Here is a 17,161-nt window from a genome sequence, read left to right as displayed (position 1 = left end):
GCCTGTTCCCCTTGACTCCTCCTCCGCTGCGTTGCTCATCTTCTTGTTCTGGTTTGTGGTCCACTGCAGCCACCGTAGTCAGGTAGCAAGATGGCGGCGTCCGTCTTCACAGGTGCGCTGAGAGCCGCTTCAGGTCAGTACTCCATGGACGTCTTCCCCCGGGAAAGAACTGGCGCGGGGAGGGAGTGGGCGTTTAGTCGGGAAGTTAACAGGTTTGCTGCGAATGTTCTCCGCGCACACGAGGTGGTGTGCGCGCCGCCTTGCGCGGGGTCGTATCCGTGGCCCGCGTCCACCCTGCTCTGGGAAGCCGACCCGAGACTGAGGTCGAGGAGGCGATGGTGACACCCACGATTCCATTTTTCCCAGTTAGAGGCTCAGCCCGCCTCCCGCGACCTTTGACCTTGAGAGGCATGGAATCTCCCTGAATTTTTGGTTCTATAGCGGCAAAAGGGGGCTCATCCCACCCGCGGGTTAAACGCAAGCCCCTAAAGCATCGAAGTATGCTTGAGAACCGAGTGCCAGTGTCAAGAGACTGGCCACATTCGTTTTGAAGTACGCCCCTCCGACGGGGAAATACGGGGGTGACGGGAGAAGTTAAAATCACTGGTGTACGATAGCAATGATCAGTAAGTTACTTACACAAGTTATACTGTAGGGATAAAGTTCTGTGGGAGAATAGACAGAAGGCCAAGGGGAGGGGGGGCGGATAAAATTTCCAGGCACCAGGGCTTACAAATGGGAAGCTTTGTGAGTTTTGAAATATGTATAATGAAAAGTTCATATGACATACACGAATGGTTTAGCAACTCTATATAAAGTGGACATATGTGTAACTAACACCAGTTCAAGACAAGTCCCTTTCCACCCAGTCATTATTCGTTTGCCTGTTCCCTCCATAAACACTTTAGCAACTATACCTTCATCTCTCAATAACATATTTTGTCTGGCTTTGAACTTTACATTAATTTTATATTCATGTATGTAGTGTAGTGAGTGTCTGGTTTCCTTTTACTCAGTGGGGTTTGTTTTTCATGAAACCTTTTTGCTTTCTCACTGCTATGTGTTCTTATGTGCCACAGTTCTCTGTTCTGTTTCTGATGGACACCTGAGTGGGTTTAATTTGGGTTTCTCATTTAAGTCAGAGTCTCATATACCCCAGGATGGCTGTCTCGACCTCTCAGTGCTGGGATTACAGATGTGAGCCAGGACACCTGGTTGGATGATGTGATAAACAAACCTTACTGGTATTACATTCTGGTTTATGAATGCAAGAATGTTACTAAGGGGTTTGTGTGTGTGTGTGTGTGTGTGTGTGTGTGTGTGTGTGTAACTAGCTGTGGAATTACTGGGTCAGAGGGCCCATGTATAAACTATTTTCTAAAGGAATGTGCTGATTTAATCATTTTAGCAGTAGAGGCTCCATAGCCTCCCTGATATTTAGTATTATCAGACCTACACTTTTAAAAAATATTTACTTATTAAATTTTACATGCATGAGTGTTTTGCCTAATTGTACTTCATGTTTACATGGTGCCCTTGGAGGCCAGAAGAGGGTGCCAGATCCTTTGGAACTGAAGTTATGTGAGCTGCCATGTGGTACTGGGAACTGAACCCTGGTCCTCTGCAAGTGTAACAAGTGCTCTTAACTGCTGAGCCATTTCTCTAGCCCTAAGACCTGCACAATTTCATAAATCTAAAGGTTATGCAGTGGTGTCCACTGTCTTTTGATTAAAGGTTTTTATTTTGATTTACTTGTTATTAGTCCTTGATCCCTTACATTTTAAAAATAGATGATATAGATCATATATAGATCATATAATTAGTTTTGTTTGTGTGTGGGGACAATGCACGCCACAGTAGCCTTATGGAGATCATCAAATAACTTTTGGAAGTTGGTTCTCTTCCATCATGGGTTCTCAGGAGTGAACTGAGATTGTTGGGCTCTTAACTGAGCCATCTCATTGGCCCTCGCTATGACATTTAAATTCCACTGAAAACATTTAAAAGAATGATAGAAGAAATTTCTTTTTTCCCAGTCTGGTCTTAAACTCTCAGTCCTTCTTAGCTTCTCAGTGCTGAGAGTCCAGATGTTTGGGCCTCATATCTGGCTTTCTTCAGCACAGCACTGTTTTAAGTGTTTTTTTCTGGGTCAAGCCCTAGTAAATCACTTTGTGTTGTATCTCATGTAACCTCCATAATTAACTAATTCAAACTTGAGGGAAATGAATATAAGGTCAAGTAATTTGCTCCTGTTCACAATGCTGGCTCAAACGCTGTCATTTATACACTACAGTGGACCACTGTTCAACTTGGCTATCAGATTAGGTAGAGTTTGTTTTTTGGGTTTGTTTGTTTGGGTTTTTGTTTGTCTGTTTGTTTTTGGTTTGGAGAAAAGGTTTTACGATGTGGCCCAGGTTAACCTGGAGCATGCTATCTATAGGATTGGCTGGTATTTGTGGTGATCTGCCTCTGTCTCTGGAGTGCTCGAATTGAAGGCATGGGCCTCTGCACCCAGATCAAACTGTTGCTGGCATTTGTGTTTTGAGATAGAATCTGGCCTTGAACTCTGGATCTCCTGCTTCCGCCTCCCAAGTATTGGACTTACCTGCCTGTGCCTCCATTCCAGGCTTGACTTTCCTCTTTTTAAACTAACTTTATTGGAGTAGAATTTACTATACTTTTATTTGTGGCTATGTTTTTATGTGAGGGTGTGTACACATGTGTGTGCTTGCAGGTACATGTCTGGAGATAGACTTGGGTGTCACACTCAGGAGCAGTCCATCTTGTTTTTTGAGACTTGGTCTCTCTGGGATGTGGCACTCACTGATGAGACTGGCTAGCCAACAAACCCTGGGATCCACCTGGCTCTACCTCCCCAGGTTTGGAATTACAATTTTACATGAATTCTGGGCATCAAACTCAGGCCCTTATGTTTGTGTAGGAATCACTTTAACATCCAGGTCATTTCCCTAGCTCTAAAATACTTATTTTTATGCATCTAGTTTAAAGACAAAATAATCACCAAATTCCGACCTTAAGACATTTCCATCATCTCATGAAACATTTTTAGCATGTATGTTCTTGAGTCTCACATTAAAGTTGACTAGAAAGTACTAAACAAGTAAGCCCTATGATCCTCTCTGATTTGCAGAATGGCCTTAGGAGAGCAGGTTGGCAAAGAGGATAATCTCCAATTCACGAATCTTTGCCTTCTCAACTCTGCTGCTCAGCCTCATCCCCACAGCCTGTTCCTGGGCATTTCTGCTGTGGTTGGGAAGCAGTGCACAGCCTCTGCTAGGCCTGATCCTGCTGTTCCCATCCATAGCTGTATTTGTTTCAGCACCAAGGCTTTTTGCTAATGTTGTTTGTCCTTCCCTAAGTGGGTTCTCCTTGGAAGTGTTTATTTTCTTGCTTTCCTTTCCTTTCCTTTTGTGTGTGCACACACATGTGGGTGGGCAGGTGTGCATGCCAATACATGTGCTTGTGGAGGCTTGGCCTTAACATTGAGAGCCTTCTGTGGCTCTTTGGCTTATTTTTTGTGATGTCTCACTAAACCTGGATCTTTCTAGTAAGCGCCTGTCTCTACCTCTTTCTTACCCCAGTACTGCGATGGTACTATGTTCAGCTTTTGCTTGGCTGCTGGGGCTCCTACCTCAAGTTTTCATGCTTGCATAGCAAGCAGTTCACTCACTAAGCCATCACCTAGCCCTTTAAAACAATTGTTTTTATTATTTTAATTATGTGTATTGTGTGCATGTGTGTGAGAGTATGTGCACATGCTTGTGGACACATGCGTGCAGATGTTGGAGGGAGGCCAGAGGCAGCAGCTCTCCTGGAGTTGTGGACCACTTGTGTGGGCCTGGGAACCAAACTCAGGTCCTTGGCAAGAGCAGTATGCACTTTTAACCACTGAGTCATCTTTCTAGCCCCTATTGATTTTTTTTGTTTGTTTGCCTTTGTTTTGCGTCTTGTATTTTTGAGGAAGGGTCTCATGCAGCTTAGGCTGACCTCAAACTTGCTCTATAGCAAAGGACAGCCTTGAATTCCTGATCCTCCTCCCACTTTCAGTGTTGAGATTACAGGTGAGAGCACTGCCAGCAGGTCTGTTACTGTCAGGGGAACTGCTTTCCTTTGAGTCTTCTCTCCAGTCTGTCTGTCCAGCTGTTATGTCTCTGACCCACTGCCACACTGAATCTGGAGGGGCTGTCTCCTTGTGGTATAAAATTGGTGTGGGGGGGAGGAGATTAATCTTACACATATCTTGTTCCTCATTGCTGGGCATAGAGCTAAGACATGTCAACCTGGAGTATGTGATGGTTGTAGAATTCTATGTTTTGTAAAAACCATTGTGTATATAAAAATGGGTGATTTTATCCATGTAAGTTACATATCGATGAAGTTAGTAAAAAGCTCCCTCTGTGTCTCTGGGTTCAGGAACCTTCTGGTAGGTCTGACTTAGTTTCCAGGCAGGATAATATATGGGTGTCTGTGTTAGAGCATATTCAGTACATGGTCTTCTCTCTTCTTTGCAGGAATATTACGGCCCCTGAATGTTTTGGCATCTTCAACCTATCGGAACTATGCAAAGAATGCCTGTCTTACTTCTGCACTGTGCACCATTCATTTTAGACACATTCAGACACCAGTTGTTTCCTTTGCTCCAAGACTTGTCACATCTGTCAGAAACCTGACACATGGGCATACTGCAACAGTCCTTAATAGGTAGAGTACATTCCAATTACATATTTAAACAATATTTACACAAAATTTTCTAAAGTATTTGTGCCTAGGCTGGGCATGTAGCTCAGTGGTACAGTCATTGCACCCCATTGGTGAAGCTCTTTCTTCTATACCTAGTACTGCAAAATCCATAAAATGTGGTCAAGGCATTTTAGAAGTAGATAATCTTGGTCTGCCTGGTTTATGATACACACCACCTGACTGAGTTGGAAAATAGGATTGGTATCCTAGATGCCAGAACAGGAACTACAGCACAGAGCACTTCCTTCCCATCTTGCCGTGTAGTCTTGAACTTCTAGTCACCCTCCTGACTCAGTCTCTGGAGTGCTAGGATTATAGGAATGCACGCCATGCCTGGCTTTTCAATATTTGTGGCTCTGGGGAAGGAACCTAGGGCCTTGTATGTGCTAGGCTAGTGATATCTACCTCCACTCCTGGGCTCATTTCTGATGCTGTTCATGTGGTTCCCAGATGGAAGATGTTGGGCAAACCAGAGATCAAATGAGATGTCAGCTTTCTGTGTGGTAGTCAGTCAGTCAGTCGGCAGATACTCAGTTAAGCACTCATAGGTACCCAGCACTGTACTTGCAGAACGTGCATAAATAAAACAATCTGAAGTCCTCAAGGAGTTTATACTCAGATAGTCAGATAGATTAGAAACCATGTGATTAGAATATAGTGGGATAAATTCTCTCTGAGTGGTTGAATAGGTGGGTTTTATTTTTGGTGTTAGGGAATTGGACCCAGAGTCTTGTATGTGCTAAATACAGGCTCTACCTCTCCCTGAAGGGGCAGATTTTAGAAGGCTTGAAATTGAGAAGGTTGCCATTCTTTGTGCTTAGTGTCACTTGAAGTAAAGTGTGCTAAAGGTCAGTTCCCTCCAGTGGAGCAGTGTAATGGGTCTTGTCCTTCAATCAGTCTGATTGCTACATTTTAAAAACTGTATTTAGAGTGGCTGCATTGGTTCCCAGTGTCCTGAAGCCGCCTGTCAGAACTCTAACGTACTGCAGCACACGGAAAGGCAAGAGGAAGACAGTAAAATCGGTCGTCCATCGGTTCCTTCGACTTCATTCTGGCCTTTGGCTAAGGAGAAAAGTGAGTCTTTACACTGTTTGTTACCTGGTTGGAAGACAGGAAATCAAGATGCAGCTGAGTTCAGTGAGCCTAACCATAGTGTGTTCTCTCATCTCATTAGTAGCTCTTTCCGGTCGCACTAAGGTGCCCGCTTTGCCGGCACTCTGTCCATCCGTGTGCAGAGAAAGGACATGGATGTGAATAAAGTAAAGCATTATTGAGAATGGCATCTTCATAGAGCAGGTGCAGTCACTACTGGAAGGGCGGAGAGATTGTCCGTTATCTTAGAGACAGCCCTAAGTTTGTAGATAAATGTGTGGATTAGAACTCAGCTCATTTCTCCATTGAGACAAGCGTGTTATTCCTAGTTAGCAGGGGCTCAGGTGTCCAGAAGAAGCTACACGGCAGTTCTGATGGTTCTTTTTGAACTATTGGAAATAGTTTTCCCTTTTATTATGCCAGGTCGTTTAGTGTGACATGAGTGATTTTCTTTCCTTCATTTCTAGTCACTCTTTTGCTTATTTGTTTTTAGGTTTATTTATTTTATGTGTATGTGTTTGCCTGCATGTATGTATGTTCATGTGCATGCCTGGTGCATGCAGAAGCTGGAAGAGGGCACTTGTTGTCCTGGAACAAGAGTTAAAGATGATTGTGAGCTGTCTTGTGCATGCCTGGTGCGTGCAGAAGCTGGAAGAGGGCACTTGTTCTTCTGGAACAAGAGTTAAAGATGATTGTGAGCTGTCTTGTGGATTCTCTGCAAGAATAACAAATGCTCTTAGCCCATGGCCACCTCTCCAGCCCCTGTTTGTCCCTGTTTTGGGGCTCTGAACTCTTGGTTACTGTAAAGTCCTGATAAACTCTTCAGCAGTACTTACCCCAGCTTGTGTCTTGTACAGAAAGTTATGCTTCATCAGAATCTCATTTTTTTTTAAAGATTTATTTATTATGTATACATTGTTCAGCCTGCACACCAGAAGAGGGCACCAGATCTCATTATAGATGGTTGTGAAGCCCCCATGTGGTTGCTGGGAATTGAACTCAGGACCTCTGGAAGAGCAGCCAGTGCTCTTAACCTCTGAGCCATCTCTGCAGCCCAGAATCTCATTTTATATATTTACTTTGCCAAAGCATGTGTTTGGAGGTCACAGAGCAACTGTATGGAGTAGGTCTCTCCTTCCACCTTTATGGGTTTGGGGGTTTCTTTTCCTCTACCCTTATACCTGGGTTCCAAGAATCTACTCAGGTCATCAGGCTTCTGAGACAAACACCTTTATTGCCTAAGCCATTTTGCCAGCTTTATCAAAATTTAACTTATAGAAAAATAAAAGTCATCAGGCTGTGGTGGCACATGCCTTTAATCCCAGCACTGAGGAGGTAGAGGCAGGCAGATTTCCAAGTTTGAAGCCAGCCTGGTCTACAGAGTGAGTTCCAGAACAGCCAAGGCTACACAGAGAGAAACCTTGTCTTGAAAAAACAAAACAAACAAAAAAAAAAAAAAAAAAAAAGGAAAAGAAAAGAAAAACAGGGTGAGTTAACTCAACCTAGAAGTATTTTTTGTGGTATGGTTTCATCCAGGTGTCCCTTGCTGTCCCTTGCTTCCATTTCTGACCTAGAAACTAAGGTTTCTAGTGTGTTCTTATTGCAGAGTCATCTTAAAGAATGCTAGTGGTAATGAGTAGGACCATAAATTAGGATTCTACGCATACGACATCCAAAGCCATTTGTGGGATCAAAGGCATGTGCTACCATACCCTGCTGCCTTTGTGATTTTTAAAATGTCTTTGTAACATTATCTCATAGGCTGGCTATAAGAAAAAATTATGGAAAAAGTCAACGGCAAGAAAAAAGCGCTTAAGGGAATTTGTGTTCTGCAACAAGACCCAGAGTAAACTCCTGGATAAAATGACCACGTCTTTCTGGAAGAGGCGCAACTGGTATGCTGATGATCCTTACCTGATGTACCATGATCGAACGAACCTGAGAGTATAGTTCAGAGCTTTCATAGGCTCCCAACTATGGAATGTGGATCTTTGTGTACATGATATCCTTGCAGAAGTGAGTATGTGGTAAACTGTACCAACTGATTGACAAACAGAATATCACCATTGTGCTTAAAAGTCCATGTATTAAATATTCCCAGAGTTGGTCATGGAATTAAAAGTTATTTTGTGCATTATTTCCAAAAATCGTAATGGCTTTCTTCGTTCCCGTTAGTTGCAAAGAATCTTGAGTGAGGAAAAACACAGTGGGTCTTTTTGTGGGGTTGAGATTGCATCCAGGACCTTGCACATACCAGGCAGACATCCTATGTGCCAATCCTCAATATGATGCATGATACATTTCAACAATGAGTACCTTGGAACTCAGGAACTACCGCACAGTTTGATCTCCTACCTGAGACTTCCCCACCCCAGCTTTGGGAAGGGCAGGAATTGGATGGGGCAGACGATGATGGGGCTTTATGCCTCAGCTCTGCAACGTGTGTGACTCTATTCATCACTTTTCATCTTCTCTTTTGCTTATATAAAGTTTATATTCCCTCAGACTACTCAGTTTGAACCTTTGAGGTTCCTTTTAACATTACAGCCCTCCGCTCTTGTCTTCTCCTGTCTCTAATTGCCAAGGGACTCTTAAATGGGACAGCTTGCCTTTTCATCATAAACCTTAACCCACCATGCAATGTAGAGCTTGCCTGTTTTGGGGTCAAGACCCTACCCAGGCCCTCTTGGTTGTATTAGCAGGTTCATGTGGAGTAAAACAGCAGTTGTGAGCAGTTTTGTGTAGAGGTGACATAGGGTGGCATTGTGGTTTCATCTTGTGTCCTGGGTTCTTTGTGTTTATGACAGTTATCATTCATTTTATTTCAACAATAGCTTTGGAGCCTGTGGAGGTCTACACTCTGTAGACCAGGCTTGCCTCAAACTCACAGAGATCCGTCTGCCTCTGCCTCCCAAGTTCTGGAATTAAAGGTGTGTGCCACCACCGCCCAATGTAACAGGATAGTTTTCATAAAAGTAAATCACCTTTCCATATATCCTTCTTGAAACACACAGCTATACAAAAAACTCTTCCTGCCCAATTTTTCTTTCTGACTTCAATTTTTATTTTTTATGTATATGAGTGTTTTGCATGTATGTATGTGCACCAGGTTGGTGCCTGGTGCCCTTGGAGCCAGAAGAAGATTGTTGGGTCCACTGGCATTGGAATTACACATGGTTGTGAGCCACTATGTGGGTGCTGGGAATTGAACCTGGGTCCTCTGCAAGAACAACCAGGGGCTCTTAACTGCTAAACTGTCTCTCCAGCTTTCTGCCCAAATTTTCAAATGCACTGTATTTTTTAAAAGATTATCTACTTGAGATTTCTTTTTTTTTTAAGATTATTTATTTATTTATCATGTATACAGTGCGTGCCAGAAGAGGGTACCAGATCACATTACAGATGGTTATGAGCCACCATGTGGTTGCTGGGAGTTAAACTCAGAACCTCTGGAAGAACAGTCAGTGCTCTTAACCTCTGAACTATCTCTCCAGCCCCCCTACTTGAGATTTCTTATTTTCATTTGTTAGAATAGGCTTTTTCCAGAATTCTCCAAAAACACATTGTGGTAACTAAGTAGTATCTGTCATTTGATGAGACTGGGCTCTCTGCTGTGCTAGAGGGCAACAGTATCACTCGTTTTAGAAATGGCAAGAGACTATGGCTGTACCATCCTGAATGCACATGATTTTGTCTGCTCTCAGAAGCTAAGCAGGGTCTGGCCTGTTAGTACTTGGATGGGACAAATGATGCAAGAGTTACATACTGTTTACTTACAGAGTGGCAAGTGATGGCTACAGTTCAAGACAGCAACTCTTAGCTCTCCTGTTAGAATTATCTGGAGACATTTTCAAACAAAGCAGCCTGCCAAGTTGAAAACTCTCATTAAATAGAATTATGAATGAATTACTGTTTGAAACCTTGGATGATAACATGAAATTCCTCCATTTGGTCGGATAAGATAATCAACTGAAGTTCTGTGGCATGTCAGGCTAGGAACTTGAGGGCCATTCATTGAAGCCAGGGCTTTTGTTCATTAAATGGAGAGAGGTGGAGAATGACGTGAAGCCAGAAGGCCGAGGATGCTTGTATTTGTGGGACCAGATGTGCAGCGTGAGCACCTCATACACCAAATGGCTTCTGTTCTGGCGGTTCTTCCTGTGGGTGTTCACACTCCAGAGGTGGCAGAAGCTGAGTACTGTGGGGCTTTTGCATTTCCTCACCTGCACAGCTCCTGCTTCCAGTACATTTGTGGTACTGGGAAGAGCTGGTGCTGCAGAATATAGAAGGAAGACACTGCACAGCCTCAGAACTTCTCTGGAGTCAGGTCTTTGTTACATGGCCTCAGCACCTTGGCTTCCCCTGTGGCCAAGGACAGGCTAGTCAGGGAAGGACCCGCAACCACAGGCTGAGGTAGAAGGGCTGTGGGCACACTGTGTATGGGAAGGGGTTTTCATCCATACAGCTTTTGTTTATGGGTAGGGGAGCTTTTCATCAGAGCTGAGTTTTTAGTTTGACAGTAAAAATGGCCTGCCTAAATGATGATCAAGTATATGTATACTTGTTTATTTACATGCAATGTATTAAACATTTGGTATATTTGAGTATGTCTTCGAAAATCTGCTGGGCCTCATGCTAGCCTTATAAAGGAGCCAGCATTTATCCCTAATATAAATTGGAGGCAGCTAAAGCTTACAGAGGCTTAAATTACTCTAAAATACAGCTTATGCATCCTAGAATCCCTGTTTAACTATTTGGGATCTTGTGTGCTTCCTTTGATTTTCTAACAAGATAGGACAACTCGGATCTTAATCAACAAATGACAGTGATCTGACACTATTAGTAAGTACTTCATATCTCTACCAGTTCAATTCTGAAGTTGTGCGACTTTGCTTTCTACTTGTCAACTCTGCAGGTGCATGGCCCTGGCTCAGTAAACAAGTAAATGAATGGATTACTAGCCTTTCTTCCCATCTCTTCCTGTTTTCTGCCCCCTGACTCTACCGTCTATTTTCCAGTGTGTAGTATAAAAGCCATGAAAACAACTGTGATTAACTCTGATGGTGGAAGGTCCTCTCTGACCTCCCAGTGAAGCTGCAGGGAGACTGCTGTCTTATTGTTGGTTGGTTTTTGAGATAGTCTCACTTAGATGGAGCTGGCCTTAAGTTCATGTGTAACTGAGGATGACGTTGAACTTCTGACCCTCCTGGCCCTACCTCTCTGAGTTCTGGGATGGATGGGAGGCATGTGCTTTTGAATCCTGTTTCTGTGGTGCTGGATACACCTGTACGAGCACTCTGTGACAGCTAAGGCCCCCGTGCCTGATGCTCATGGTTTAAAGGCAAGGGATGCAGAGTGTTAAGGCCTCTTTACCATCCACACACGCACAAGCCTTTTCTAACCTGCAGAGCTACTCCCTGTCTGCAGGTGAAGAAACACTCAAGAAGGAAACAGCACACAAAAGTCAGACTGCCTACAAGTGAACTTATCATGTTTTCACTGGTACCCAGTCTCCACTCATCTTTAAAGCAGTAGGACGCCTTAAGGTTAATAGTTGTATGATCAGCTGGGTTTGTGAAATTTTTCCTTCCAGTCATCCATTATGGTGAGCAAGTTTCCAGACTAGGAAGTAGTTAAACACTCAGTTTCTAACCCTTGTTACCTTCTACATTTAAACTTTTGTTTTGTTTTGTTTTCGAGACAGGGTTTCTCTGTGGCTTTGCAGGCTGTCCTGGAACTAGCACTTGTAGACCAGGCTGGTCTCGAACTCACAGAGATCTGCCTGCCTCTGCCTCCCGAGTGCTGAGATTAAAGGCATGCGTCACCACTGCCCGGCTCACATTTAAACTTTTTTTTTTAATTTTTCTTTTTCTTTTTTTTTTTAAGATTTTATTTATTTATTATGTATGCAACATTCTGCTTCCATGTATATCTGCACACCAGAGAGGGCACCAGATCTCATAAGGATGTTTGTGAGCCACCATGTGGTTGCTGGGAATTGAACTCAGGACCTCTGGAAGAACAGTCAGTGCTCTTAAACTCTGCCCCACATTTAAACTTTTTAAACTAATTTATTTATAATTTTTACTTTTCTATTTCTGAGACAGGGTCTCATGTTTCAGGCCTGTCTCAATCTCTATGTCGCTGAGAATTCCCTTGAACTTCTGATCTTCCTGCTCTGCCTCTTGAGTGCTGGGATTGCAGGTATGTCCCACTATATCTGGTTTATATGGTACTAGGGCTAAGACCCAGAACTTTGTGCATATTAGTTGGACACTCTGCCAACTGAACTGCATCCCTAGACCCTCCTGCATTGAAAACAATTCTATTACAGTTTACTTGTTTAATTTGAGGAGAGGGAGATGTGCACCACAGCAGACCAGTGGAGGTCAGAAGACAACTTGCAAGAGGATCTTCTTTTCTTTTTACCCTGGGGTCCCAGGGTTTGTTGTTTTTGTTTTGTTTTGGGTTTTTTATCAAGACAGGGTTTCTCTGTGTAGCCCTGGCTGTCCTGGAACTCGATCTGTAGACCTGGCTAGCCTCTAACTCAGAGATCTGCCAGCCTCTGCTTCCTGAGTGCTTGAATTAAAGGCGTGCACCACCACTGCCTGGTGTGTCCCAGGGTTTAAACTAAAGTCATTAGGCTTGTTGGCAAGTACTTTTACTTCTTATCAGCCCTACCCACATTTTCAAAAAGTATTTTGGGTTTGCTGAGGTGGTACAGTGGTTAAGAGTGCTAAGAGGACCCAGGTTTGATTCCCAGAACCTACATCTGGTGGTTCACAACTACTGTAATCCCAGCTCCAAGGGATCTGGTGCACTCCTCTGGCCTCCTCAGGTACCTGCACCCTTGCATACAGGCACACACATGCACATAATTTGCTGAGAGCCAGCCAATCCAAGGCTTTCTCAGAGGCTACGATGAAAGAACCTAGTTCTGTGTCCTTGCCCGGGAGTAGACTTGGCAGTCTGGTCTGGAGCTAGGGTCAAGCCCTTAAAGGAGTTAAGGTTTTGTTTTCTAGGAAGTTGGCCTTTTCCCTTGAGGAGACTGGAGTTATCGGTCCCAATGTTGATGTGTGCTGGGTCTGTGATGCACTTGAGATACCCTGTGTCCCCTTTGTGCAGCACTGCTTGATCAGCTTCCTGCTGACTCCGCCCCCATCCCACCTCCCCAAAAACTATGTTTAAGATGATGTACTTCTTAATAAACTTGTCTGGGATAAGACATAGCTTGTACATGACTCCCAACCCCAGCTTTTATTTTCTTTATCTTCTCATCTCCTGGTACTCCCCCTTAGGATCACTGAGGAATGACCTGCTGGTCTAGGTCAGTAATGGTTTAAAAAAAAAACCAAAATAATAAAGGTATTTCCTCCTTTCTCATAAGCCCAACATCACAATTTTTTAAAAGAAAAATGTTAAGACTTTATTCAAGATGTTTATCAGGCATTATAACAAATCAGCAGAGCTTCAGCTTTTGGAATACTGCAATTTACATCCCTTAGAGACACGGTCCAGTATACTATTTAATTATAGCTCATTCTAGAGGCTTCGGAAATAAACTAGAGGAAGTGTGTACAGTCACAATCCAGAACATCAACTTCTGAGTGTCACTGTCTGAAGGAGAAGCACATCTTTCACCACTTCCAACACTTCAAATACTGTGCAAGAACTGGGAAGGCTACACGATGGTTGTGGTGACAAGCACTCTTAACACAAACACATGGACAGTTTACTACGGAGAACATACATATCAAAGGCCAGCAGAGTGAGCAAGCTATTCACAGAGTCAGGAGAGATTATGACTAAATCTCCGGTTGGTAAGCATGAGACCTCATCTCACAGCTTCAGCAATGGAGCATGTGCTCCAAGGCCAGGAACGCAAAGCTGAGACAAGTGCAGACTTTCGAGCTAGCACTTGTAAACAGCCTGTGTGTAAGCCAGCAAAGTAGAAACATTCATTTCTCTTCTCTAGACAGAGCACCACACACTACATGGACGGGGGCATTCACATCATGTCAGTCCACGTACAAATGCACAGCTTGTCCAAAAAGTAAACACAGTTTTCGAGAAACAAGACAGCTGTGCTCAGCTCTATAGTAAGTGTCTTTAAAAGAGGAGACAACCCCCTAGTAAACACTTGAAGGAAAAGTAGTACATTTACAGTGAGACAACAGTTTAGATACCTGTATATTTTAAAGTCTGGAACAAGAAGTAATACAGTATGTCTGGGAGGAGTGCTGCAAACGGTTTTGGCATAGCTGAGTGCAAACTCGAGAGCCTAACATGACTTCCCGTTGTAAAATGTGAAAATATAATAGGACTTAAACTCTGCTCCTAAAGCTGTTTATTACTTGGGGGTGAGTTGGGGTGGGGAGCTGCAAAGCTGCTTCTCTCAGGCTTTTCTGCACCTGTTTCTCTGCATCCCAGATACACCCAACTGACAGGTTCATACATTTTACAGGCTATCATTTCGCTTGTCTGGAACTGTTTGGTGAGCCTGACAGGACAGATGTTTTTCTTAACAGATTCAGATGGGTGTGGGCCACAGGCAGACTATTTGCCTCCCAGTCACCAGCTTTTGAGTTAGTTCCCTAGGGTTAGTTCTAAAATATAAAACTACTTTTGGAGAATTTCACTAGGTGTATCTGGCAGCAATGAACTTCAACTAAAACCCTTTGTGAAGTGGCCAAGGTCCAGCTAATATAGTCTGACAATCTCCCAGTGCATGTTTGCGTAGCTCAGTAACAGAGGGCTTTGTAATCGAACCTGTCTGCAGTTATTGACAGTTCTATATGGTATACAACACTACTTCTCTAGTCTTCAATGCATAGCTATGAACAAACACAATCCAAATATGAGTAACTAGGTTGTGACCACTGCATGCATTACATGGAAAGAAAACACCAACTCTAAGCACAAATAGACTAGCCCTACAATTTGGCTCAGCTCTCAGAAGGATGGGCAGCTCCCTAGACTACACCATGTCATCTAAGTCAAACACTTGTCAAAATTGTCAATGCGATCCACGAAGACATGGAGTGAACATGAGTGTCAGTCCATTTCATTCATCTTCCACACAAGCCAGAGGGGAGCAAGAGCCACAGCTGCCCGTGGATCTCAGCCTCAGTCCACCCCAGATTCTGCCTTTTGGTGTTATATGAGCACATCTGAAACAAAGCCTACTTCTAGCCTTTTCTCTTTGCTTAGTGTTCTCTAAAACAAGGTGCTCAGATGCAGGCTCTTCCTCCTGGAGAAATCAGCCACAGCACTGGTCCCTGAAGGAGAAATACTCTTGCCAAGTGTTTCTGAGATACTTGGAATTCTTCCATCAGTTGAGTCTCCATGTCCCGCAAACGGTTCTGCTAAGGGTGAGGCAGGTTCAGTGTCCCCAGAAGGGCTCAGAAGCTTCTGATCTTGAGTCCTCTTCCCTGACTCAGCAACCTTCCTTCCTTCCTGTGGCTGAGACCCTGCGCTCCTGGCTCAGCTCTGCTGTGTGGGCTGCACAGCCACTTGAAGAACATGGGCCATCTTTGGGCAGGAGAAGGCATGCCCTACTGGCACTGGCTTGGTAAGCAGGTTGGAAACATGGTCTAGAATCAAAATATTTGTCTACGTTTCTTTCTTTCTTTTTTCTTTTTTTTGCAGCTCTCTCACTTACCAGAACCTCTGGCAGCCCTTGCAAGTTCATTACATTAAGCTAAAAGCCTTAAATATATACATAATAGTCCAATGTATTAGTACCAAGAACAACAAAAAGGGTTTTTAAAAAGATCACTTCGTTTGCATTTACAGGACTAAAAACTATGCAACAAATAAATTACAAACGTCCATCTCAGCAGCAGAGTAAGAGTGCTTATATATATCTAAAAACATTGTGGCCACAATGACAATCCAATTGCGGAAAATTACTAACCCCAGAAGACGGAAAAAGGTCACCTCCACCACCACCTTTTCCCTTTAGCCTCTCCCCCAGGAACAAGAAGGAAAGAACAGAAAATTCTCAAAGGCAGAAGAGGGGAGCGAATAAAGGCCATGTCTGTGAGGCTGCACACTCGAAGCACACCCAGCCTGCGCACTTCCTTGTTACTAGTGACTAGCTCTTTAAGGCAGAGGAGAGACGTCTGTGGATCCGGTGCTGTTGGCTCATCTCACTCACGTGGTTTCCGTGGCCGAGGATGAGGTACTTTTCTTCCTGAAGCGGTATCGAAGGGTTCTAGGCGGTGCCTGGTAGAGAGAGCAGAGAAAGGGCATCCTCCATGTGGCTTCAGGGGTGGGATCTTGGGGGACAGCATCTGGGGGAGCCTCCTTTGATCAGCAACCCCTAGTGGGTAGAGCTGGGGTCCCCACAACAGCAATCAGTTACTGGAGTCCCACCCTTGCACCTTGTGAGGTGAGAACAAGCCCCATGAGAAGGCCATCACGGGTTCCTGAGTCCAAAGGGAGATGCTGTGCAGAATGGCATGCCTTCCTTGTTTCAAATGAGTTGAACCAGAGACAGCTCCAGCCCTTTGCTTATTTCTTTCATTTTTTGTTTTTCGAGACAGGGTTTCTCTGTGGCTTTGGAGGCTGTCCTGGAACTAGCTCTTGTAGACCAGACTGGCCTCGAACTCACAGAGATCTGCCTGCCTCTGCCTCCCGAGTGCTGGGATTAAAGGCGTGCGCCACCAATGCCTGGCCCTTTGCTTATTTCTGTATTTCCTCTGGGAACTTTTCTGGTGTATGTCCCACACTTCCAGGCTTCATTCTGGACATGAAACTTTTTACTATCCAGCAAGCCACAACACCAAGACCAACACCAATCTCATCCATCTCTCCAACGATGACTACAGGGACTATTTCTCTAAGGGGAGGCACAAAACACAGGAGACATTGTGACTGAAATAAAGAAGACAGATGACTCGTCTAGCACACCACCTGATAGGGTTCATAGAGCTGGCCTCAATCCACTGTCCACAGCCCAAGTTTCTCTATGAGGACAGAAACTTCCTCTGCACTGTATTTTCATCCTGAGGTCCCTTATGACTGGAAGCCCTATTCCCCCTTTCTCTGTCTTGTACTTGTCCCCCCTGTGAGCACAGGCTCAAAAGTCACTTGTCTAGGAGACTCCTTGACTCTGACCTGCCTGGCCACACACAGCCACCTTTGTCTCTCAGAGTGGCCTGGTTAGTGTTCACTCATTTGAGATTAAGTCTTTCTAAGTAACTCAAGGTGGCCATGAGATCATTTTGTAGTCCAGACTGGCATCAAGCTTGTGATCCTCCTGCTCCAGCCTACCCAGTGAGTTGAGATGACAGATGGGCTCCAC

General features: G+C 44.1%; 2 protein-coding genes across 2 annotated transcripts in view; one reads left to right on the top strand and one right to left on the bottom strand.

The window, feature by feature from the left end:
* Mrpl35 (mitochondrial ribosomal protein L35) lies at nt 1-7,992 on the top strand. The gene is made up of 4 exons (XM_027429523.2): nt 1-133; nt 4,533-4,722; nt 5,691-5,835; nt 7,615-7,992. The coding sequence occupies exons 1-4, from the start codon at nt 91-93 to the stop codon at nt 7,801-7,803; spliced, it is 567 nt and encodes a 188-aa protein (XP_027285324.1). The 5' UTR covers nt 1-90; the 3' UTR covers nt 7,804-7,992.
* A 5,261-nt stretch (nt 7,993-13,253) lies between these two features.
* Reep1 (receptor accessory protein 1) overlaps nt 13,254-17,161 on the bottom strand; it is a 51,386-nt gene continuing 47,478 nt past the window's right edge. The window contains exon 9 of the mRNA XM_035449045.1: nt 13,254-16,080. Within this exon, the coding sequence (XP_035304936.1) occupies nt 16,009-16,080 (72 nt within the window). The 3' untranslated portion in view covers nt 13,254-16,008. The remainder of the gene's footprint in view (nt 16,081-17,161) is intronic.

The sequence above is a fragment of the Cricetulus griseus genome, chromosome 8, assembly GCF_003668045.3.
Source record: "Cricetulus griseus strain 17A/GY chromosome 8, alternate assembly CriGri-PICRH-1.0, whole genome shotgun sequence".
NCBI lineage: Eukaryota > Metazoa > Chordata > Mammalia > Rodentia > Cricetidae > Cricetulus > Cricetulus griseus.
The sequence above is the reverse complement of the archived record's forward strand: the minus strand, read 5'-3'. Positions and strand labels throughout refer to the sequence as shown.